Raw genomic sequence first — 23,736 nt, 5'->3', positions numbered from 1 at the left:
CTTAAGTGATTTGTCAAGTTTTGAGGATATAACGAAGTAAGATTTGCGAAGTAAATATAGTGCAAGCATTGTTCTGCAAACAGTCCAGACAGATCGTTCCATACATGAAAAAGAGATGGAAGAATTTAGGAAGAATTGCAAAGCTTAGGGCCGAGACAGCTGAAGGCAACGATTAAAATTGGAAATACACAGAGGCTAGAATTAGAGGAGCGTAGATATGCGAGGGCTGTTGGAGGTTATTGTGATAGGGAGACACAAATTAAGTGGCTAACAATCACGAAGGCAGAAATGATATGGCAACTTGTTCTTGTTATTTTAAAAAGAGGTTTTGGAATTAATGTAAAATCTGGAATGCCCAAAAAAGACATTTTTATAGCAGCTATTACAGATGTTACTTTTTCCCCCCTTCTTGAATGCTTAACATATACTCAATGATGTGAAGTATAACTGTTAATCAATTTCCAAGGTTTAATCTTTTGACCTAATAAACAGGTACTACAACTGGTTGCAGTTGCTTTTAGTTAGTACAGCAAATCCAGTACCTTGTACGGAGACTGTTTTTCACAAGGTCAACAGAAGTTGAGTCTAACTAAAGAATTAATTGTTGCATATTGATAGAGCAACCACTGTGCATTCATTAAATTATACAGCCACACGTCTTAAAGGCATGCCTCAGTTCAAAATCAACAAAAACATAATCAATCCCCACCAGAGGCCAAAAGCTGCAATATTTTATTAATGTTAATTCAGCTGCTAAATAGGAAGGAGGGAAATGCAATTTAATGTCCAAATTACTCAGGATTTTCATTGGCAGCACATATGCTCGATCCTTTAAACAAGATGCTATGAGCCCGGTCACCAGCTTTCATAGAAAAGAAACATGCTTATTGAAGAGTGCAATTCCCAAAACACAAGTGAAATCTTGGAACCCCTTAAAATAAAATCAAAGATAGTCAGCCACCATAATCATAGAATGCCTAGAGTGCAGAAAAAGGCCATTCAGCCATCGAGTCTGCACTGGCCCTCCAAAAGAACACCCTACCCAGGTCCTCTCCCCTGCACACCCAGCCCTATCCCCGTAAACTAACTGCACATCCCTGGACACCACGGTGCAATTTAGCATGGCTAATTCATCCAATCTGCCTATCAGGAGACCGTGGTTACAATGCAATCAGCACAGCCATTAAGCATGTTAATAATATTACAGGTACCCAGTTTAGCAAGTATAGTAAAGAATTTAACAGGAGGATCAACATCTTGGACTATTTAACAGTCAAATAAATGCAAAAATCATGAGTGCTTGCGAGGACCCGGCGAGTGAATGAACCGCTGAGGGCGATGCTGGTGTGAATGCACCGGTTCCTGGACAAGGAACAGATTTTGCAGTGGGCCAAGCAGACACAGAGATGCAAGTGGGAGATCTGCGAGTTGCGCATCCACGAGGTCTTGGGTGTGGAACTGGCCAAGACGAGCTGGATTCAATAGGGTAAAATCGACCCTCTTCAAGAAGGGGGTGAAATTTGGAATGTTATATCCAGCGCACTTGTGGATCATCTATGAGGGTCAAGAGCATTACTTTGAATCGCCGGATGAGGCAATGGATTTTGTCAAAGATAAAAGGCTGGCAGGTGTTTTTGGACACTGAACCTTGGGGAGGGTACTGCTATATCGATTCTGTAAAAGTTATTTTCGTTTTGAACTGTACATGCAGTGCTTTCTAACAATTTTTGGGCCGTTGCTCAGATCTGTAAGTTAACTTTTTTCCAGTGGGGGAGGGCGAGGGGATTTTTTCTTCTGGGTGTTTTTTTGGGGACTGTGATGTTTTAAATATGTATGTTCAAGCAGGGGGAGAGGGAGGACAATAGGAGTTGGATGTCTGGCGCCATAGGCGGGGGCACCAGGCTAGCTGGGTGGGCTAGCTCACGGAAACGAGAGGTGATAAGTTTGTTAAGGGGGGTTGGGATTGTGGAGCTGCTAATGGGGGGGAAAGAGAACTGCTCTGCTGACAGGGGAGGGACTGTTGTTGGGAGACAAATGGGAGGTCCAGGACTCCCGACTAGGCTGATCACATGAGCCGGTTAAGAGGGCTCGCGTGTTCACACGTTTGAGGGGATTGAAGGCAGACATGGCAATGCTACAGGAGACACACCTGAGGGTAATAGTTCAGGCCAGATTGAGGAAGGGGTGGGTCGGCCAAGTGTTTCATTTGGGGTTGGACTCCAAGACGAGGGGGGTCAGGATCCTGATCAACGAACGGGTGGCATTTGAGACAGGGAAAATAGTGGCGGATGCGGGGGGGGGGGGGGGGGGGGGGGTGTAGGTACATAATGGTGAGCAGGAAGCTGGAGGGGATGGCCAGTGGTGCTTGTGAATATATACGCACCAAACTGGGACCATGTGGAATTTATGAGACCGGTGTTAGGGAAGATCCCGGACCTAGATTCGCATAAGCTACTTTAATATGGTCATCGATCCAAGGGAGGGCGCCAGCCGTGGCGGGAGGGGTTCATGGAGCAGATTGGGGGGGGGGGTTTGACCCATGGAGGTTCGGATTGCCAAGAATGGAGGGATTTATTTTTTCTCCCTTGTGCACAAAGTATACTCTCAGAGCGAGCAGGGCTTTACTGGCGGGAGTGGCTGATACAGAGTATTCGGTGATTGCTGTGTTGGACCATGCCCCACATTGGGTGGATTTACGGGTGAGCAAGGAGGGCGATCAGCATCCGCAATGGAGATTGGAAGTGGGGCTGTTAGCGGATATGGGGGTGTGTGGGCGGGTGAGGGAGTCCATCCAGAACTATCTGGAAATAAATGACATGGGATTAGTCTCGGCAGCAATGGTTTGGGAAGTGCTGAAGGCAGTGGTTAGGGGAGAGCTAATCTCGATACAGGCCCATAGGGAAACAGTGGAGCGAGCAGAGATAGATAGGCTGGTTGGGGAAATACTCCAGGAAGACAGGAGATATTCGGAGGTCCTGGAGGCGAGGTTATTGAAGGAGCGCCAGAAGCTACAGATGGAGCTTGGTCTGTTATCTACAGAGAAGGCGGTGGAGCTATTGAGGAAGGCGAGGAGGGCGATGTATGAGTATGGAGAAAAGGTCAGCAGGATGCTTGGACACCAGCTGATGAAAAGGGAGGTGGACAGGCAGATAGGAAGACTGAAGGACAGAGGAGGGAACACCGTCTTGGACGCAGCAGGGGTGAACGGGGTGTTTAAGGAGTTTTATAGCCTGCTAGAAGAGTCATAATCCCCAGCTGGGGTAGAGGAGATGATTGCAGTTCCTGGGTGAGTTGAAGTTTCCGAAAGTGGAGGAAGGGTTGGTGGAGGGGTTGGGAGCCCCGATTGGAATTGAAGAAATAGCAGAGGGGCTGGAGGGCATGCAGTCGGGTAAGGCCCCAGGACCGGACAGCTACCCAGTGGAATTCTACAAGTAGTTCTCGGAGGTGCTGGGCTCGCTGCTGGTGCGGGTATTTAATTAGGCAAGGGAGTGGGGTGTCTTTCCCCCAGCAATGTCACAGGCCTCGATCTCATTGATCCTGAAGTGGGAGAAGGACCCAGAGTTATGCGGGTCATACAGGCCAATCTTCCTATTGAATGGTGATGCTAAACTGTTGGCTAAAATCTTGGCCTAAAGGATAGAAGACTGCGTCCCGGAGGTGATAGGGGGAGACCAGACGGGGTTTGTTAAGGGCAGGCAGCTAACCGCCAACACTAGAAGGCTCTTAAATGTTATCATGATGCCCTCAGAGGGGAGGGAGATGGAGATAGTGGTTGCAATGGACGCAGAAAAGGCTTTTCACCGGGTGGAGTGGAATTATTTGTGGGAGGTGTTAGGATGGTTTGGGTTTCGGTAGGGCTTCATCGATTGGGTTCAGCTGCTGTACCAGGCACCAGTAGCAAGTGTACGAATGAATTTGCTGATGTTGGGCTATTTTAAACTTCATCGAGGGACAAGGCAAGGGTGCCCCCTCTCCCCGCTGTTGTTTGCCCTGGCCATAGAACCACTGCCAATAGAATGGTGGGAGGGAATCCAGATGGCACAGGAATGGGAGACATTAAATAAGCTAAATTTGACCCGGCTAGTAGAGCAATGAAGGAAGACTTTAGAAGGTGGGACATGCTCCCGCTGCCACTGGCAGGGAGGGTACAGACCGTGAAAATGACGGTCCTCCCCAGATTTATGTTTGTTTTCCAGTGCCTACCCATCTTTATCCCAAGGGCCTTTTTTAAACGGGTAAACAGAGTAATATTGGTTTTTGTGTGGGCGGGTAAAACCCCGCAAGCGAAGAAAGTTGCTGGCGTGCAGTTGGGGGGGGGGGGTGGTGGTGGGCTGGTGCTGCCGAACTTTAGCAACTATTACTGGGCGGCAAATATAACCATGATTAGAAAGTGGGTACGACTCCACAAGCCCGGTGGTATTGGCGGCCCTGACAGTCTGGGGACAGTGGTAACTCAGAGGAGCTAAAGGGCAAATGGGAAGATGAGCTAGGGGGAAGTGAAGAGGCAGGTCTGTGGGCAGATGCCTTGAGTTGAGTACGTCCTCATCATGTGCCAGGCTCAGCCTGATACAATTTAAGGTAGTTCACCAGGCGCACATGACGGTGCCCTGGATGAGCACGTTTTTTGGGATAGAGGACAGGTGTGCGAGGGGGCCAGCAAATCATGTCCATATGTTTGGGCATGCCCGAAGCTTAGGGGATTCTGGCAGGGTTTTGCAGATGTCATGTCCATGGTACGAAAAACACAGGTGCCGTCCAGAGGGAGCGATTTTTGGCGTGTCGGAAGATCCGGGAGTCCAGGGGTCTTTGCCTCCCTAGTAGTCCGGAGACGGATATTGCTAGTGGGGTGGGGTGGGGGGGGGGGGGGGGGGTTGCAGGAGTTAAGTTGCAGGACAAAATAAACTGTATTCCTTTTCCTTTGTTTGATTCCTATTATTGAAGATGCTACTACTCACGCAGCATAGGCTTTTGCAATCCTCATAAATAGGACTTCATCGCCTCCTTTATCTGGATGATGCTTGAGAGACAACTGTCGATACTGCTTTTTGATTTCTGATACAGATGCTCCCTAAATTAGGAAGAAATAAATACACCAGTTAGTTATGGGAAACGTATTCTCCATTTCCTTCCCTACACAAATAAAATTAAAGAATCAGTTTGGACACAGAGCAACATACTTTGGGATGAACTTCGCATTCCAGAGTTATTGCAAGTACTGCTCATTAACTTGGATCAAGAATGGGAAATTGTGCACATCTGATTTTTCTGCAACGCTACAAAGCTGTTGATTACATTTTAAAAACTCCTGGAATTAAAGTTTGTTATATTCTTACAAAACTGTATTACTATTGTTTTGTTAATAGTACATTAGTCACTATAGACATGGCCAAGACAGTACTTAGCCCATATCTGGTTGAGATGTTAAATAAAGATTGTATCCATAGATGGACATTAAATATCTCCAACTACTTCTACCTCTGGCCTTTAATCCAATGAAATATCCTAAGGCGCTCCACAGGTTCATCGTATTTTGTTTTACGATATGGCACAGAAGGAGATGGCTAAAACCAGTAGGTTTTTTTTTTATAAATGTTTTTATTCAGTTTTCGTATTTTATATTGAACAAATTACAAATTGTTAGGAGAGAGAAACAAAAAAAAAAATAAACAAAAACAAACACGCAAAAATTAACATACATATTTACAGGTAAGCATCTTCGTAGTAGTAACTGCGCCCCCCCCCCCCCCCCCCCCCCCAACATGTTTATTTAGCTTGGTTTTGGGCCTTAGCTAGCCATCGAACCCCCGTAACGAACCTGTAGCCCCCCCCCCTCCCGCTACCTTCCCCCGACTATTCTTCCTCTTGTACATTGGCCACAAATAGGTCCCGGAACAGTTGCATGAATGGCTCCCACGTTCTGTGGAAGCCGTCGTCCGACCCTCGGATGGCAAATTTGATTTTCTCCATTTGGAGAGATTCCGAGGAGGGTCGGACAGCCAGTCCGCAGCTCTGGGCGGTGCTGCTGACCGCCAGCCAAACAGGATTCTACGGCGGGCGATCAGGGAGGCAAAGGCAAGGGCATCCGCCCTCCTCCCCAGGAATAGATCTGGCTGTTCTGAAACCCCGAAGACCGCCACTATCGGGCATGGCTCCACCCTCACTCCCACCACTTTGGACATTACCTCGAAGAAGGCTGTCCAGTACTCCACGAGTCTGGGGCAGGACCAGAACATGTGGGCGTGGTTGGCCGGGCCTCTTTGGCACCGTTCACATCTGTCTTCCACCTCCGGGAAGAACCTACTCATACGGGTTCTTGTTAAGTGGGCTCTATGTACCACTTTTAGTTGCGTCAGGCTGAGCCTTGCGCACGTGGAGGTGGAGTTGACCCTATGCAGTGCTTCGCTCCAAGAGTCCCCACCCGATCTCCATCCCCAGGTCGTCCTCCCATTTCCTCCTTGTTGCGTCCAGTACGGTGTCGTCCCTATCTACCAGTCGGTCATACATGTCACTACAGTTCCCTTTCTCTAGGATACTTGCGTCCAGTAGGTCTTCCAGTAGTGTCTGTCGTGGCGGTTGTGGGTACGTCCTTGTCTCCTTTCGTAGGAAGTTTTTGAGCTGCAGGTACCGTAGCTCGTTCCCCCCAGCTAGCTGAAATTTCTCTGTCAGTTCGTCCAGTGTTGCGATCCTGTCGTCCGTGTATAGGTCCCTGACTGTCAGTGTCCCCCCGTCCTGCCTCCACCTTTTGAAGGTGGCGTCGGTCAGTGCTGGTTTGAACCTATGGTTGTTGCAGATGGGAGCCCTGTTCGACATTTTGGTCAGGCCAAGTTGCTGCCGCAGTTGGTTCCAGGATTGGAGGGTGGCTGTCACCACTGGGCTGCTGGAGTGTTTTTTGGGTGGGGATGGGAGTGCTGCCGTGGCGAGGGCCCGGAGGGAGGTTCCCATGCAGGAGGCCTCCTCCGCACGCACCCACTCAGCTTCTGGCTCCTGGATCCATCCCCTTACTCGCTCGGCTGTTGCTGCCCAGTGGTAGAATTGTAGATTCGGGAGGGCTAACCCTCCCCTGGTTTTTGTTTTTTGTAAGACCTTCTTTGGGATCCTAGCATTTTTACCCCCCCCATACGAACGCCATGATGAGTTTGTCCAGCGCTTTGAAAAAGGCCTTGGGGATGTAGATCGGAATGGATCTAAACAGGAAGAGGAACCTGGGCAGTACGTTCATTTTGATCGTCTGAACTCTCCCCGCGAGGGAGAGCGGGAGTGTGTTCCATCTTTGCAGGTCCTTTTTAACTTCCTCCGTCAGGCTGGTGAGGTTCCATTTGTGGATCCCTTTCCAGTCATGGGCTATTTGGATCCCCAGGTAGCGGAATTATGTCGGGCTTGTTTGAACGGCAGCCCCTTTAGTGCTGCCCCCCCCCCCCCTTGCGGGTTGTAATGGGAAGATCTCACTTTTGCTCATGTTGAGTTTGTAGCCCGAGAAGGCTCCAAACTCTTTCAGGAGCGCGATGATTCCGTCCATGCTGCTTTGTGGGTCCGAGATATAGAGGAGCAGATCATCCGCATAGAGTGAGACTCTGTGCTCTCTACCTCCCCTTCGGATCCCCCTCCAATTCTTTGCTGCCCTGAGCGCGATTGCTAGCGGTTCGATTGCTAGTGCGAACAGCAGCGGGGACAGTGGGCATCCTTGTCTGGTGCCCCTGTGCAGCTGGAAGTATTGGGAGTTGGTATTGTTGGTCTGTACACTCGCCATGGGAGCGTTGTACAGGAGCTTTACCCAAGCGGTGAACCCTGTTCCAAGCCCGAACCGCTCCAGTACCTCTATGAGGTATATCCATTCGACTCTGTCGAAGGCCTTTTCTGCGTCCAGGGAGACGATCACCTCTTGTGTTCTCTCCCCGGAGGGGGTCATTATCACGTTCAGCAGGCGCCTGATGTTCGCGGTCAGCTGTCTACCTTTGACAAAGCCCGTCTGGTCCTCTGTGACCACCTCAGGTACACAGTCTTCTAGCCTTTTGGCTAGGATTTTGGCCAGTATTTTGACCAGTAGGTTTTAAGCAGAATCTTAAATGAAGAAATCAAGGTGCTGAGACATGTTGGCAACTGAAGGCGCAGCCACCAATGATGGAGTAATAAAAATTGGGGATATACAGGAGGCCAGATTTAGATCAGCGCAGATATCTAAAAGGGTTGCGGGGCTGGAGAAAATTTACAGGAGACTAGGTCATGGAAGGATTTGTAAACAGGAAGAAGAAGAATGTTAAAATCAAGATGCTACTTGGCAAAGAGTCAATGTATATTTTTTTGGCACAAAAGTGATAGGGGAAGGGAACTTGCTGCAAGTTATGTCATGGGCAGCCAAGTTTTGGATGACTAAAGTTTATGGTCATTAGAATGTGGGAGATCTAGAAGGAGTGTGGCGGGGGGGGGGGGGGGGGGGGGAGGAGGAGAGAGATAGAGAGAGAGAGAGAGGAGAGAGAGGAGAGAGAGGAGAGAGAGAGAGAGAGAGAGAGAGAGAGGAGAGAGAGAGAGGAGAGAGAGAGAGAAAGAGAGAGAGAAAAAGAGAGAGAGAATTCAGAGAATTGGCCGTATCCTGGCCAGTCAATATTTCCAAAGCAGATTATTGTAAGATTACAAATACCTTAATACAGATGAGGTCATTCACCTCAATGCCGTTTAGCAGATTTTTGTGGTGCACAAACTGGCTTCCATATCGACATAACAGTTATTGACTGCACTTCAAAAATTAACAAATGCAAAGCACTTTGAGATCTTTCTCCACTGTGACAAAGACCTACATAACACTTTCTCACTTTGAAATGCTGCAGCTTTCTCAAACGCTCGGAAATAGACAGGCGGCAGGGTGAATTTCTAACAGACCTACATAGTTTAACCCCACAAAGTCCAGCATCCTTCCTCTACCCATGAACTCCATTCCACCCTGCAGTGCAATGCCACCTGTTAAATTTTATGTGCCATGTTGTAAACTCCCAGATTAAAATCGGAGTGTACTTCAATTTATTTTTAAAAAACAGGAGTTGTATAGTGCACAACAAAAATTAAGGTTCAAAATGTTCTGATGGAATCAAATTCAGCTGGGAGTGCTGGTAATTAAACTTAGATCACCATCTCACCCCACTTTAAAAGACAATACTCCCAGCACAAATCCAGAATACCATTTTCAATGACCATTAAAAAAATTTTAACTCATTAGTATTGCCGAAAACCTTTGAAGGCTGATTCACTAAAATCATTTCTTCTGTTTCCATTTTTAATATTAATCTTCCTGAACACCAAATATTCTACATTCTTAAAGGAGAAGCTAACCTTAGGTTAACCTCATTATCAAAAGGAACTGGTGTAGTTTCCTCGACATGACAGGCACGGGGGTTTAAGTAGCTCTTCAAGAAATCTCCATCTATGACATATGGGCAAGGACTACCAGGGCTGGGAACACGCGCTTCAGCACGTCCACTGTGCAAAGAATTTGTTGACATTCTTGGTGTAAGCCACTAAGGTGCATTATGCCCCAATGGGTAGTATGCAGTTTCACTCCCATACATGGTGATTTCTTAGTCTTTGGTATGCCAAGGAGAGTGCAGGCAGTGCTCCTGACCTCACTATATTTCCCATCTGAAGAAAAATCAGGCCACAACCTATTCAAGCTGTGCTAATGCATTTCCTATTGGGTCAATCACAATCCAATTTAGGACAAGAGGAGACTTCGTCCATGCCGTCAAGGTCATAGAATAGTGCACAAGACACAGAACTAGAATGGGGTGTGAGGTAGGTGGAGAAAGGGTTCACAAGAGAAACCCTCATCATAGGAACATTAAATAATACTGATTCCTGACTAAAAACACAATTTATAGTTACTTACAGGGTCGACTCCAAGCACTTCGTATGGATTATATTCTTTCTCTCTGTTTTCTATTATTGAAACTTTGTATAAAAGACAGCAGAGTAGCATCCATCCGGAAATCAGCCCTATTTTTCTGTTTAAAAAGAAAGTTAGAAAATTATTTGTCAAAATTTGCTTAAGTCTTAAAATCACTCTCTTCAAAAAGGATTTTTGTTCTTAGGATATGGTTTTCATTAGTGCGGCTGCATTTACTCCTAGTGGCCCAAGAAGGAAGTGGTGGCTTTCTCCAGGAACCGCTGCTATCCTTGTAGTGATGTTGTTCCCACAATGGTGTTAGGTAGGAAATTACAGGACTCAGAACCAAAGACAGGACATTGTGCAACTTGCAGGGAAAATTGGGCTGTGATGGCATTCCCATGACATTGCTACTCTTGGTGACTGAGATCCCAGAGAAAGGAGGTGCTGTTAAAGTAACCTTGGTGAGTTTCTGCAGTGTATCCTGCAGATCATACATAACAGCTCACAGGCTGCTGGTGGATATCCAAGTGGAATAGCTGGGGCACAGATCAAGCAAACTTCACCAACTTGGATGCTGTTGAGATACTAGTGTTATATTCTAACTATTTCCATCTAGACCGTGCGCTGTTCCCATCCAGACCATGCCAGAACTAACAGCGTAGAACGAGATCCTGCTAAGAGACTATCAGGAGATAGGTGAATTGAACAGCAGGACTTCGCCAGTAATAACATTCAGATTACAGCACAAACTATGTGCAAACTGGCATAGGGACAAGTAGATTAAGAAAGGCAGTGAATGGCTGGAAGAATGGGGTAGAAGGGGGGAGGGGGGGTAGCAGAACAGGCTCAACCTAACCCTAATGAAATTATAACCAGGGCTGCAAGTAAGACCTGAAACAAAGGAGGAGGCAGCTGCAAGACGAAACTGAAGGAAATAAACCTTATTTAACAAATATAACATAATAAATAATAAACAAATGACCAGATATTGAATAAAATCACAGAGCATAACAGCAAATTAACAAAATAAGTAATAATAAATATAAACAATTTATACTATTGGTACTCAAAACAAGGCGGATGAATTGGGAGGAATATTTGTATTGAGGATTGGCAAGACTGAGAAACATGGCTACATAGAGAATAGGTCTGGCAACTAACCAGTGCACAACATAATTTAAAAGAGATGGCGGTAGATTAGCTGGAATAGCTAAAGATAGCACAATGGGGGGAGGGGGGGGGGGAGGATGTAATTAGCAGTAAAATAGATACTGAATCCATGGGGACTTAAAAGATGAGATCCATCAAGCTAAAAGTTATATGCTATAGACCAGTGCTTCTCAAAGTGTGGTACGCGTACCGGTGCCGGTACGCGAGCCATCGTCTGCCGGTACTTGGAGTGTTTCCAGAAAAGAGACAGTAATCCTGGATTGGCTTGTTTCGCTCACCGGTCCCTGGCACATTGGAAAAAAAAACTGCCGGTACGCCACATCAGATAGTTTGAGATGCACTGCTATAGACTACCAAATAGTGTACGGTCATTGGAGAAGGAAATATATGACGAGTAGCAGCTAAAGAATACTAATTAAGTAAAATTTAAAAACACTGGTAGGAAGAAATAGTAAAAGAAAAGACTTGCATTTACATACAACCTCTCGCAACTTCAAGCTCTCCCAAAGAATTTCAGTCAATGTAGCTCCTTTAAAATGTAATCACTGTTGTAATGCCGGGAACATTAAATGGCAAAAAGAGGAAAGGGAATCATGTTTTTACAATGCGTACAAGACTACTTGCTTACTCAGTATGCAAGTCCAACAGGAAAATAATCACTGCTGCATACTATAATGGGTATTGAACCAGAACAGATAGAAGAATAGGAGCATTGTAGTAATCACAACATAATAAGATTCCAGATTATGATCTACAGTGGTATAAACAGGACAAAGACCAAGGTAATAGGTTGGAAGAGAAAATATTGGAGAAATGGTGATGGAACTAACATATACACATATATAAAATATAAATTAAAAAATAAACAAATTAATAAATAAAAATATAATAAATATTAAAATTAATTAAATAAACATAAATTAAAAAATTAAAAATAGTTTTTTACAAACCAAAAATAACATTTGAAAAAATAAATAAATATATACATACACATCACAGGGGGAAAAAATGATAAAGAGCATTAAAATAAAATAATAGAGTGCTTTAGACAAAGGAAGGAAGGAAGGAAAATTGAATAATAGGCCCATTAAAGAACAGGGAAGATAAACTTACAGCTAACTAAGAAAAGGCATAACAGCTCATGGTGCATGGAGTAACATAAGAGTTAACCAATCCTCTATTCCAGCAAACAGGAAAGAGTAGGCATAAATGGGTCATTTTCAGTCGGCAAGATGTAATGAGTGGAGCGACACAGAGATCCTTGCTCGGGTCTCAACTACTTGCTATTCACATTAAAGACTTGGATGATGGGATCAAATTAATGGGTGTTAAATTTGCTGACCACATAAAGATGGGTAGTCAGCTAGGTTGTGAAGAGGATGCAAGGAGTCTGCAAAGGGATATAGATGGGTTATGTGGGTGAGCACAATTTGACAGATGGAGTACATAATGTAGGCAAAAGTGGATTTATCCACTTTGGCACAAAAAAATAGAAAAGCAGCACATTATTTAAATAGTTAGATATTGTAGAACTCGTGGTACAGAGAGATCTGGATGTCTTGAGACATGAATCAGGAAAAATTAGTACATGGGTGCAGCAAGTGATTAGGAAACCAAATGGAATGTCGCCATTTGTCGCAAGAGGAATAAAACATAAAAGTTTGGATGCTTTGTTACCGTTGTACAGGATGTTGGTGAAAACACATTCAGGAGTACAATATACTATAAGACCACAAGACGTAGGAGCAGAATTAGTCCACTCGGCCCACTGAGTCTGCTCCGCCATTCAATTATGGCTGATATTTTCTCATCCCCATTCTCCTCCCTTCTCCCCATAAACTCTGATCCCCTTATTAATCAAGAACCTATCTATCTCTGTCTTAAAGACACTCGTGATTTGGCCTCCACAACTTTCGGCGGCAAAGAGATTCCATAGATTCACCACCCTCTGGCAGAAGTAATTCCTCCTCATCTGTGTTTTAAAGGATCGTCCCTTTAGTCTGAGATGGTGTCCTAGAGCTTTTCCTACAAGTGGAACCACCCACTTCCCCCCCCCCCACCCACCCACTCTCCCCACCCACCCACCCACTCCCCACCCACCCACTCCCCACCCGCCCACCCACTCCCCACCCACTTCATCCATGTCACGCAGTATCCTGTAAGTTTCAATAAGATCCCCCCTCATCCTTTTAAACTCCAACGAGTACAGACCCAGAGTCCTCAACCGTTCCTCATATGACAAGTTCTGCATTCCAGGGATGATTCTTGTGAACCTCCTCTGGACCCTTTCCAAGGCCAGCACATCCTTCCTTAGATACCGGGACCAAAACTGCTCACAATACTCCAAATGGGGTCTGACCAGAGCCTTATATAGCCTCAGAAGTACATCCCTGGTCTTGTATTCCAGCCCTCTCGACATGAATGCTAACACTGCATTTGCCTTATTAACTGTCGATTGAACCTGCACATTAACCTTAAGAGAATAGTGAACAAGGACTCCCAAGTCCCTTTGTGCTTCTGATTTCCTAAGTATTTCCCCATTTAGAAAAAAGTCTGTGCCTAAATTCCTCCTTCCAAAGTGCATAACCTCACACTTTTCCACATTGTATTCCTTCTGCCACTTCTTTGCCCAATGGCCTAGCTTGTCCAAGTCCTTCTGCATCCCCCTTGCTTTCTCAATACTACCTGTCCCTCTACAGATCTTTGTATCATCTGCAAACGTAGCAACAGTGCCTTCAGCTCCTTCTTCCAGATCATTAATGTCTATTGTGAAAAGTTGTGGTCCCAGCACAGACCCCTGAGGCACACCACTAATCACCGGCTGCCATCCTGAAAAAGACCCCTTTATCCCTATTCTCTGCCATCTGCCAGTCAGCCAATCCTCTACCCATGCCAGGATCTTACCCTTAACATCATGGGCTCTCAACGTATTTAATAGGCTCCTACAGGTTTGGTCTCCGGAGGAAGCAGTTCAGAGAAGGTTCACTCGACTGATTCCTTGGGTGAACCTTAGAAGATTGAGAGTAGATTGTATTGAAACATGAGGGGATGTGGCAGGATGGATGCTGAAATGACGCTTCCCCTTGTGGGAGAGACTAGAACTAGGGGACAGTTTAAACGGCTTCCCCACTTCAGTCGGAGACGAGGTGACATTTTTTCTCAAGGGTCACAAGTCTGTGCAAGTCTCTTCCTCAGGGAGCAGTGAAAAAGGGTCATGAAATATTTCAAGGCAAATGAGGACTCGCTTATCAATCAAGAATCTAAGGGTACCAAGAGTTGGGAAGGAAAGTGGAGTTGAGGCCATCAGAACAACCATAATCATATTGAACGGCCAACACCTGCTCCTAATTCATATGTTTGTACGTCCGCATATGTATTTTAATAACATAGTCACAACGGAAAAACAGGAAAATAATTGACAAAACAGTAAAACTAAAGAGGATTACATCCTAGATCCAGACTGAATGAACCCATGTATACTCGAGGAAACGAGGCAGATAGCAGAGGCACTATCCAATAGAAGAGGTGATTGTGCCAAGTTTCCAGACAACTAACAGAAGCTGGAACTCTCAATCAGTCAGCTTAATGTTAGAGATGGGACACTTACTGAAATCCGCTTGAAAAGTGATGGAAGAATATCTAGAGACAGAAAATATAAAACTCAGTATGAATTTTGAAAGGCTAACAACCTTAACTAACCTGATAAAAATCTTTTGAAGAGATCATGGAAAATGCTAACGAAGGAAATACACATCATATTATTGGATTTTCAAAAGACCTTCAGTAAGGTATCACTCAGTAGGCTGATTTCAACAGATGGGTGAAGTCGGGAATGAATAGCTGAATGGACAGCAAATTAGTTTTAAAAATGGAATGCAAAGAGCAGGGCAAAGTGTAGTTCTTCAGGTTGGAAGATAGAAAGTGGTGATCCACAAGGATCAGTTAAATTTCAACTATCTTGAACATAGATAAATGCAATGGACTACTTCAGGTGTGGGACACGCCATTCCCACCGTAGTCCCGATCGTGGGAGAAGGGCCCAATAGTCGCTACCGGCTTTTACATCCACGAATGGCAGCTGCTGCCGCCTTTTAAATGGAAATAAAATGAGGCTGTGTGGAATCTTCCAGCCAGAAGTGGCAGCAGAGAGTCGGTCATGCTCCATGCACATACACTTGACATCAAGCATCCTTCAGGTACATGCTTTTGGTGGCAAATCACTTTGAATTTCCATCTGCTGGCAACCAATGCAAGTGAACTGTGAAAATGTATGACTTTCTTAAAAGTAAGAAGTGGGCAGAAACTCAAATAGGCAGTTAACCGATTGGGACAAGATCACACAACACAATAGGCTGGAGAGAGCTGCACAGGAGAGTCCAGGGCATGACAGAGCAGTACGACGTGAGCTCTGCACAGAGTCCAGGGCCTCTGGTTAACAGCCTACAAAAGAAGAAACTTAACTCAAGAACTAAGCAGGTCAGTCCTGCCAATGTAAACATGAATGCAAAACACATGTGTGTTATACGCAAGGAGGTACTAGCAAATAACATGTTTCAGATTTTGAAAAATTGGTGGGCAAAGCATTCCTTTCAAAATCCTTGTTTGGGTGGGGGAGGGTAAGGTCAGCAGGGAGCTGAGGAGTGGGGGATGGGGGAAGCAGGAGGGGGGACGTCATTAGGATGTGCCTTTGGGCACAGCCACGCAAGTGAACGGAAGTGAGGTGGTGGGGGAGAAGGCCACGAGGGGTGGCCGGTGGGAGGGGGGAAGGGGAAGTGTGGGGGTGGGGGGGGTGGGGGGTTGCAACACAGCAGGGGGCGAGAGGTGACATGGTCAAGGGCGAAGAAAGGGGCCATCTGGGATAGGCTAGGAATTAATGGGGCAGGAGTTAAGTGGGGAAGATGACAGACGATAGAGGGGATTGGAGGCGCAAGCCTCCAGTAAGGGTGGTAACGTGGAACGTCCGGGGACTGAATGGGACGGTTAAACGGTCGCAGGTGTTCACGCACCTCAGGAGCTTGAAAGCAGGGATAGTCTTTTTGCAGGAGACACACCTCCGTGTGAAGGACCAGGTTAGGTTAAGGAAGGGGTGGGTTGGGCAGGATTTTCACTCGGGCTTTGATTCAAAATTGAGGGGTGCATCGATTTTAATGAGCAAAAAAATGGAATTCGTGAGTGCGAAGGATGTGAGGAATCCAGGTGGAAGATACGTGATTGCGAGTGGGGTATTGGAAGGGGCACCGGTAGTGTTGATAAATGTGCATGCCCCAAATTGGGATGATGTGGGTTTTGAGGGGGTTGCTGGCAGCAATCCCAGATTTGGCCACGTACCAGTTGATCATGGGAGGAGATTTTAACTGTGCCCTGGAGCCGAGGGTGGATAGATCGAGCCCCCGGTCAATGGGTAGGGTACGAATGGCAAGGGAGCTGGGGGGGTTTATGGAGAGGATGGGTATGGTGGATTCATGGTGCTTTCAGAACCCGGGGGGAGTATTCCTCCTTTTCACACATCTATAAGGTGTATTCGAGGGCTGATTACTTTGTAGTGAGTCGGGAGATTTTGGTTGGGGTGGAGGGGGCAGAGTATGCGGGGATAGTTATCTCGGACCATGCACCCCACTGGCTGGATATTCGGTTCAGTAAGGGACGAGAGCAGAGGCCGGGGTGGAGGTTTGACTCGTGATTGTTGGCGGATGGAAGTTTTTGTGATAAAGTGCGGTTGGCGATTAGGGATTAGGGATTATGTGGAGTTCAATCAGAATGGGGAGGTGTCGGCGGGCATTCTTTGGCAAGCACTGAAGGCAGTGGTCCAGGGAGAAATTCTCATTTACAGTTCGTGTGAATAAGGAAAGGAGAGAGGAACATGACCGTCTAGTGAGCGAGATAGTGGAGGTGGACAGGGAATATTCGAGAGTGCCCACCGTGGAGGAATTGGCGAGGAGAAAAAAATTGCAGGATCAATTTAACAGGCTGACAACGGGGAGGGCGGTAGGGCAACTGCGTAGGGCAAGAGGGGTGCAATACGAGTATGGGGAAAAGGCGAGCCACATTCTGGCGCACCAGCTGCGGAGGCAGGCTGCGTCCAGGGAAATACTGAAGATCTGGACTGGGGATGTGGTGTCAGAGCCAGGGAAGATAAATGAGGCATGTAGAGTGTATTACAAGGGACTTTATGAGGTAGACCCAGGAGGAGAGGAGCGGACCTGGCACCACATCTGTTGGGGCTTTTAATGAAACACTGGAGAAGGGGGAGTTGCTGGAGACGATGAAGCAGGCAGTAACCACACTCATCCCGGAGGAATGTGGGTCGTATAGACCCATATCACTATTGAACACGATGTGAAAGTATTGACTAAGTTGTTGGCGGGGAGGATGGAGGATTGTGTCCCAGGGGTGGGTGTAGAAGATCAAACAGGCTTCGTGAAGGGCAGGCAGCTCACGAGTAAGTTAAGACGGCTGCTGAATGTGGTGATGAATCCGTCGAGAGCTCTGGTACCGGAGGTGGTGGTGTCCATGGACAAGGAGAAAGCATTTGATTGGATGGAGTGGCAGTACTTGTTCGAAGTTTTGGGAATGTTTGGGTTTGGGCCGAGATTTGTGGCATGGATGCGGTTGCTGTATGTTGCTGTATGTGGTGCCAAGAGCGATGGCTCTCAGGGGGTCAGCAGAGTGGCAGGGGATAATGAGGGGACAGAGGGAGCATCGGGTGTCGCTCTATGCCGATGACCTCCTGCTGTATGTTCTGGATCCGTTGGAGAGTATGGGAAGGATTATGGGCCTGTTGGGGAGGTTTCTTGGGATACAAGCTGAATGTAGCGCTATTGGCAGCATTGCCAATGGCTCAGAGTAGGTATTCAGGGAGCCCAGTGGTGCAGTCCACGGTGAAGATATGGAATCAGCTGAGGAGGCATTTTAGGGTGGAAGGGATGTCGGTGCTAACGCCGCTGTCCGAGAATCATGGGTTTGAGCTGGGGTGGTGGGGGCAAGGTCAGGGATGTGTATTTGGAGGAAGGGTTCGCCAGTCTGGAGGAGGTAAGGGAGAGGGTAGAGCTGCCATGGGGTAGTGAGTTCAGGTATCTACAGGTTAGGGACTTTGCACAATAGGTTTGGAAGGGGTTCCCTAGATTGCCGGGATACACCCTGCTGGAGTGACTGCTGTTTCCGGAAGTGGAAGCGGAGGGAAGAATTGGGGATATATACAAGTGGCTGGGGGAGCAGGGAAGCGAGCGGGTGGTGAAGATCAGGGAGAAATGGGAAGCGGAGTTGGGAATGAAGATCAATTGGGGAGTATGGAGTGAGGCACTGCGAAGGGTAAACAAGACCTCCTCTTGCGCAAGGATGAGCCTGATACAGTTCAAGGTGGTGCACAGGGTGCATGTGTCTCGGGTGAGAATGAGGGGGTTCTTTCTGGGGGTAGCAGATGGGTTTGAGAGGTGTGGGCAGAGGCCGGCAAATCATGCGCACATGTTTTGGGGTTGTGAAAAATTGGGAAGACTCTGGGTGGGAGCGTTCGTGGTCTCAGCCAGGATAGTGGAGGGGGGAGTGGATCCAGACCCATTGGTGGTGATATTTGGGGTTCCAGAGAAGCCGGAGTTCATGGAGAGGAGGAAGGTCGTGTCATGGCCTTCGCCTCTCTAATTGCACGGCGAAGCATTTTGCTGGAGTGACAGTCGGCATCACCACTGGGGTAGCAGCATGGTTGGGTGACCTGTCCGACTTCCTGCGGTTAGAGAAGATGAAGTATGAGTTATGGAGGCTCGGCAGGGGAGTTCGAGAAAAGGTGGGGGATGTTTGTGACCGTATTTGAGGAGCTGTTCGTCGCGCGGGGATTTTGGGGGGGGGGGGGGGGGGGGGGGGTGAAAAGGAGGGAAATCTGTACAAACTGTATTGTTGATTGTTGGGAAGAATGTTTCCTGGGTGTTTATTTGCTGTAACCTACTTTGATACAAGTTTGAATAAAATGCATTTTTAAAAAAACAATTCCTTTCGAGTTTGAAACCCCAGAGTCAGTTAGCTGACTCCAAATTAAAAGACTATGCTACTGTAGCTGACCTCTAATACCATACTAAAAACACGCAAAAACCAATGAAGCTGTCGGCACTCTGGTGTAGCATCTCCCAGGAGTATCCACCGCTGAGTAAAACATGCATTTTGTTGCTACTGCCCTTACATGCGCATGTCTGGATTTTCCATTTTCATAATGATGAAGTTAGCACAAAGGAACAGGTTGTTGTCTGCACCTGGCCCTCCCCTCCTGTGAACCTGATTCAAGTAAGATCGTGAGGAACCAGCAAGCTCCCTTTACGCATTAAAGACAAGTAAATGGGCAGCACGGTAGCATAGTGATTAGCACAATTGCTTCACAGCGCCAGGATCCCAGGTTCGATTCCCCGCTGGGTCACTGTCTGTGCGGAGTCTGCATGTTCTCCCCGTGTGCGCGTGGGTTTCCTCCCACAGTCCAAAGATGTGCAGCTTAGGTGGATTGGCCATGCTAAATTGCCCTTAGTGTCCAAAATTGCCCTTAGTGTTGGGTGGGGTTACTGGGTTATGGGAATAGGGTGGGGGTGTGGGCTTGGGTAGGGTGCTCTTTCCAAGAGCCATTGCAGACTCGATGGGCCGAATGGCCTCCTTCTGCACTGTAAATTCTATGAAATGAAAATGAAAGGAATTTAAAAATGCTTATTGTCACGAGTAGGCTTCAATGAAGTTACTGTGAAAAGCCCCTGGTCGCCACATTCCGGCGCCTGTTCGGGGAGGCTGTTACGGGAATCGAACCGTGCTGCTGGCCTGCCTTGGTCTGCTTTCAAAGCCAGCGATTTAGCCCGGTGCTAACATGTGTCAAATGGAGATCAGCCGATTTAGAGGTGATCTGATTCAGAGCTTCAAAAATTGAGTTGAACCCACAGGGTAGTTGTAGGAAAGTCCAGGTGCATATCAAAAATGGAAACAGAAAGATACACTCAAAGGAAGGTGGAGAGGAGTTGGATGGAATGGAAGGAGACTGGTGAATCAATAGCATCTATTGAGCCCAATGGCCTGTTTATGTGCTGTATATTCTATGTAATTGGCAGAGAGAGCAGCTGCTTTGAAATGGGACAAAATTTAATTAAAACGCTGTTTAAGTAATAAGCAGTAAATAGAAATTGAAAATCACTGTTACATGGACAATCTAATAATGATAGAAAAAATGTTGAAAAGTTTTGATATGCACAAACTGCCCTCTGTGCACTGATGGGCTAAACCCAAGTGTTGCTGCTAAATTAGATGATGTAAAAATGCTGCGCAATCTCATTTTTGTTTCTTTGAGAAAATAAGCAGCAGTAACAGGATCACAATTTAAATTTGCATTGATCACAAGTTGGCTTAACAGGATTCAACATGATCACTTTGCGTATATGCAGCTCCAACAGCACTACACATTATGGAGCGGAGTACAAACATTTGTATGATACCTTATCACCTCTTCAAGACCTTATCACCTCTTCAAGACCTTATCACCTCTTCAAGACCTTATCACCTCTTCAAGACCTTATCACCTCTTCAAGACCTTATCACCTCTTCAAGACCTTATCACCTCTTCAAGACCTTATCACCTCTTCAAGACCTTATCACCTCTTCAAGACCTTATCACCTCTTCAAGACCTTATCACCTCTTCAAGACCTTATCACCTCTTCAAGACCTTATCACCTCTTCAAGACATTCCACCTCTTCAAGACATTCCACCTCTTCAAGACATTCCACCTCTTCAAGACATTCCACCTCTTCAAGACATTCCACCTCTTCAAGACATTCCACCCCTTCAAGACATTCCACCTCTTCAAGACATTCCACCTCTTCAAGACATTCCACCTCTTCAAGACATTCCACCTCTTCAAGACATTCCACCTCTTCAAGACATTCCAAAGTGCCACAAGCCAACAAATTGCCACAAAGGGCAGCCATGACAGCTCAGTTTTTACGCTGAGAGGGCCTTAGTTAATCACCTGCATCAAATGCAGCACTTGCTGCACTGAACCTTCAACCTTGTTTGTGCAATCAGCCCCACAATGCAGCTCAAACCCAAAACTTACTAACTCCAAGACAAAAACACTGAGCAAACTGTGTCAAACTCACACTTGGAAAAAGGTAGTAAAAAAATAAAGCATCTGCAAGGTAGAGCAAGGGAGTGTTACTGCAAAAACAACTGAAAAGGTTTTAAGGTAATTATGGAGAGACAGTGACATTGTTGTAATTAGGCCCAGACTAATGCTCTGAGAACCTGGGCTCAAATCTTACCACAGCAGCTGGTGCAAGCGAATTTCAATTAATTAATTAAATTAATAAATTTGGAATTTAAAGTTCTTTAGTCTCAATAATCACAACCAAGAAACTTGTCACAAAAACCCTCTAGGGAAGGAAATCTGCCATCCTTACTTGGTCTGGCCTAGACGTGACCCCAGGACCATAGCAATGTGGCTGACTTTTAACTGTTACAGCTCACCACCACATTTGTGAGGGTAATTCCGGATGGTCTGCAATACCCAAATCTTGTGAAGGAAAAAATGCTGCACCACATTGATGACTAACCATAACCATTTGGAAGATACAGGAACACATCCTTTGTGCTCAATATGTCTTCAACCAGTGGCGATTTATCTCTCCCTCCAAACATTTTGCTGTGTCCTTGATGCCACACTTGTCAACTGCTGCCTTGATGCCAACTCTCACTTCCCCTCTCCTGTTCAGCCTTTTGTTCATGTTTGGACCAAGGCTGTAATGAGATCAGGAGCCGATGGCCCTGGCAGAGCTCAAACGGAACATCAATGAGCAAATTATTGCTGAATAAATATCATGTAGTCAACACTTTTCTGATTCTCAGGAGGAGGCTGATGGGGCAGATTGGATTTGTCCTGCTTTTGTGCACAGCACATACCTAGGCAATTTTCACATTGTCATGTAGATGCCAGTGTTGTAGCCCGTACAGGGATAACTTGGTGTGGGATGTAGCTAGCTCCAGAGCACAAGTCTTCAGTACCATCACAGGGATGTTGCCTTGTATCCAGTGCCTTCACGTTTCTTCATATCACATGGAGTGAATCAAATGGCTACAATTAGCATTTTGCTGTTTTCTATCAAGGCTGAGGTCAGAGAAAATTCTAAGAGCTCTAAGGCATCGTAACACAATCTGAGATTGACTAATTGACTCAGTGATTTGGCCTGCACAGCCTTCTGCGGCAAGCCTTCCACAGATTCACCACTCTCTGGCTGAAGAAATTACTCCTCATTTCAGTTTTAAAGGATTATCCCTTCAGTATGTGGCTGCAGCCTTGGGTTCCAGTTTTTCCTACCAGTGGAAATATCCTCTCCGCGTCCACTCTATCCGGGCCTCTCAATATCCTGCAAGTTTCAATGAGATTTCACCTTCTCATCCTTCTAAATTCCAATGAGTACAGACCTAGAGTCCTCAATCAACCACTCCTCATATGGGCAAGCTCTTTATTCCAGGGATCATTCTTGTGAACCTCCTCTGGACCCTTCCCAAGGTTAGCACATCCATCCTTAGATATGGAGTTCAAAACTGCTCACAATACTCCAAATGAAGTCTGACCAGAGGCTTATATAGCCTCAGAAGTACACCCCTGGTCTTGTATTCTAGCCCTCACGCCATGAATGCTAACATTGCATTTGCCTTCCTAACCGCCGACTGACCCTGCACGTTAACCTCAAGAGAATTTTGAACTAGTACTCCCAAGTCCCTTTGTGCTTCTGATTTCCTGAACCTGTTCCCATTTAGAAAATAGTCTGTGCCTCCATTCTTCCGACCAAAGTGCATAACCTCACAATTTTCCACATTGTATTCCATCTGCCACTTCTTTGCTCACTCTCCTTGCCTGTCCAAGTCCTTCTGCAGCCTCCCTGCTTCCTCAATACTGCATGCCTCCTCTGCATAACTTTGTATCATCTGCAAACCTAGTAACAGTGCCCTCAGTTCCTTCTTCCAGATCATTAATGTATATTGCGAAAGGTTATGGTCAAAACATCAACCCGAGGCACACCACTTGTCACCGGCTGCCATCCTGAAAAAGGCCCTTTATCCCCACTCTCTGCCTTCTGCCAGTCAGTCAATCCTCTATCCATGCCAGGATCTTACCCTGAACACCATGGGCTCTTAATGTATTTGACAGTCTCCTATGCGGCACCTTGTCAAAGGCCTTCTGGAAATCTAAATAAATCACGTCCACTGTTTCTCCTTTGTCTAACTTCCTTGTTACCTCCTCAAAGAACTCTTAACGGATTTGTCAGACTCGACCTCCCTTTGATAAAGTCGTGCTGACTCAGTCCTATTTTACCATGCACTTCCAAGTGCCTGCAATCTCATCTTTAATAATGGACTCTAAAATCTTACCAATGACCAAAGTCAGGCTAACCGGCCTATAATTTTTTTTAAAAAATAATTTTTATTGAAAAATTTTGAATTTATACAACATCAAACCATACTAAAATACCAACAATAACAGTAATGACAACAATCATGAACCTTCGCCGCTCCTCAATGAACAACCCAACATATTAACTTAAATTAACACAATGTTAAGTTACATAACCGTAGCGGAAATAAATAGAAACTATAATAAGGAACACCCTCCCCTTGCCTCCTCCCCCTCCCCGGGTTGCTGCTGCTATTGACCAAGATACCTATCTTTGAGCCAGGAAG

The 23,736-nt window shown here is 46.2% G+C and overlaps 1 protein-coding gene across 2 annotated transcripts in view; it reads right to left on the bottom strand.

Annotated features, from left to right (window-relative positions):
* sec63 (SEC63 homolog, protein translocation regulator) overlaps positions 1-23,736 on the bottom strand; it is a 138,099-nt gene that overhangs the window by 56,366 nt on the left and 57,997 nt on the right. The window contains exons 3-5 of one of the 2 annotated variants that reach the window (XM_038799223.1): positions 14,652-14,683; positions 9,875-9,989; positions 4,956-5,068 (exon numbers count right to left, since the gene is read on the bottom strand). In XM_038799223.1, coding sequence (XP_038655151.1) covers positions 4,956-5,068; positions 9,875-9,989; positions 14,652-14,683 — 260 coding nt within the window. The remainder of the gene's footprint in view (positions 1-4,955; positions 5,069-9,874; positions 9,990-14,651; positions 14,684-23,736) is intronic. The other variant, XM_038799221.1, reaches the window with a different exon arrangement.

This window comes from Scyliorhinus canicula, chromosome 6, assembly GCF_902713615.1.
Source record: "Scyliorhinus canicula chromosome 6, sScyCan1.1, whole genome shotgun sequence".
In the NCBI taxonomy this organism is placed as follows: Eukaryota; Metazoa; Chordata; class Chondrichthyes; order Carcharhiniformes; family Scyliorhinidae; genus Scyliorhinus; species Scyliorhinus canicula.
Note: the sequence above shows the minus strand (reverse complement) of the source record. Positions and strands in the feature narration are given on the sequence as shown.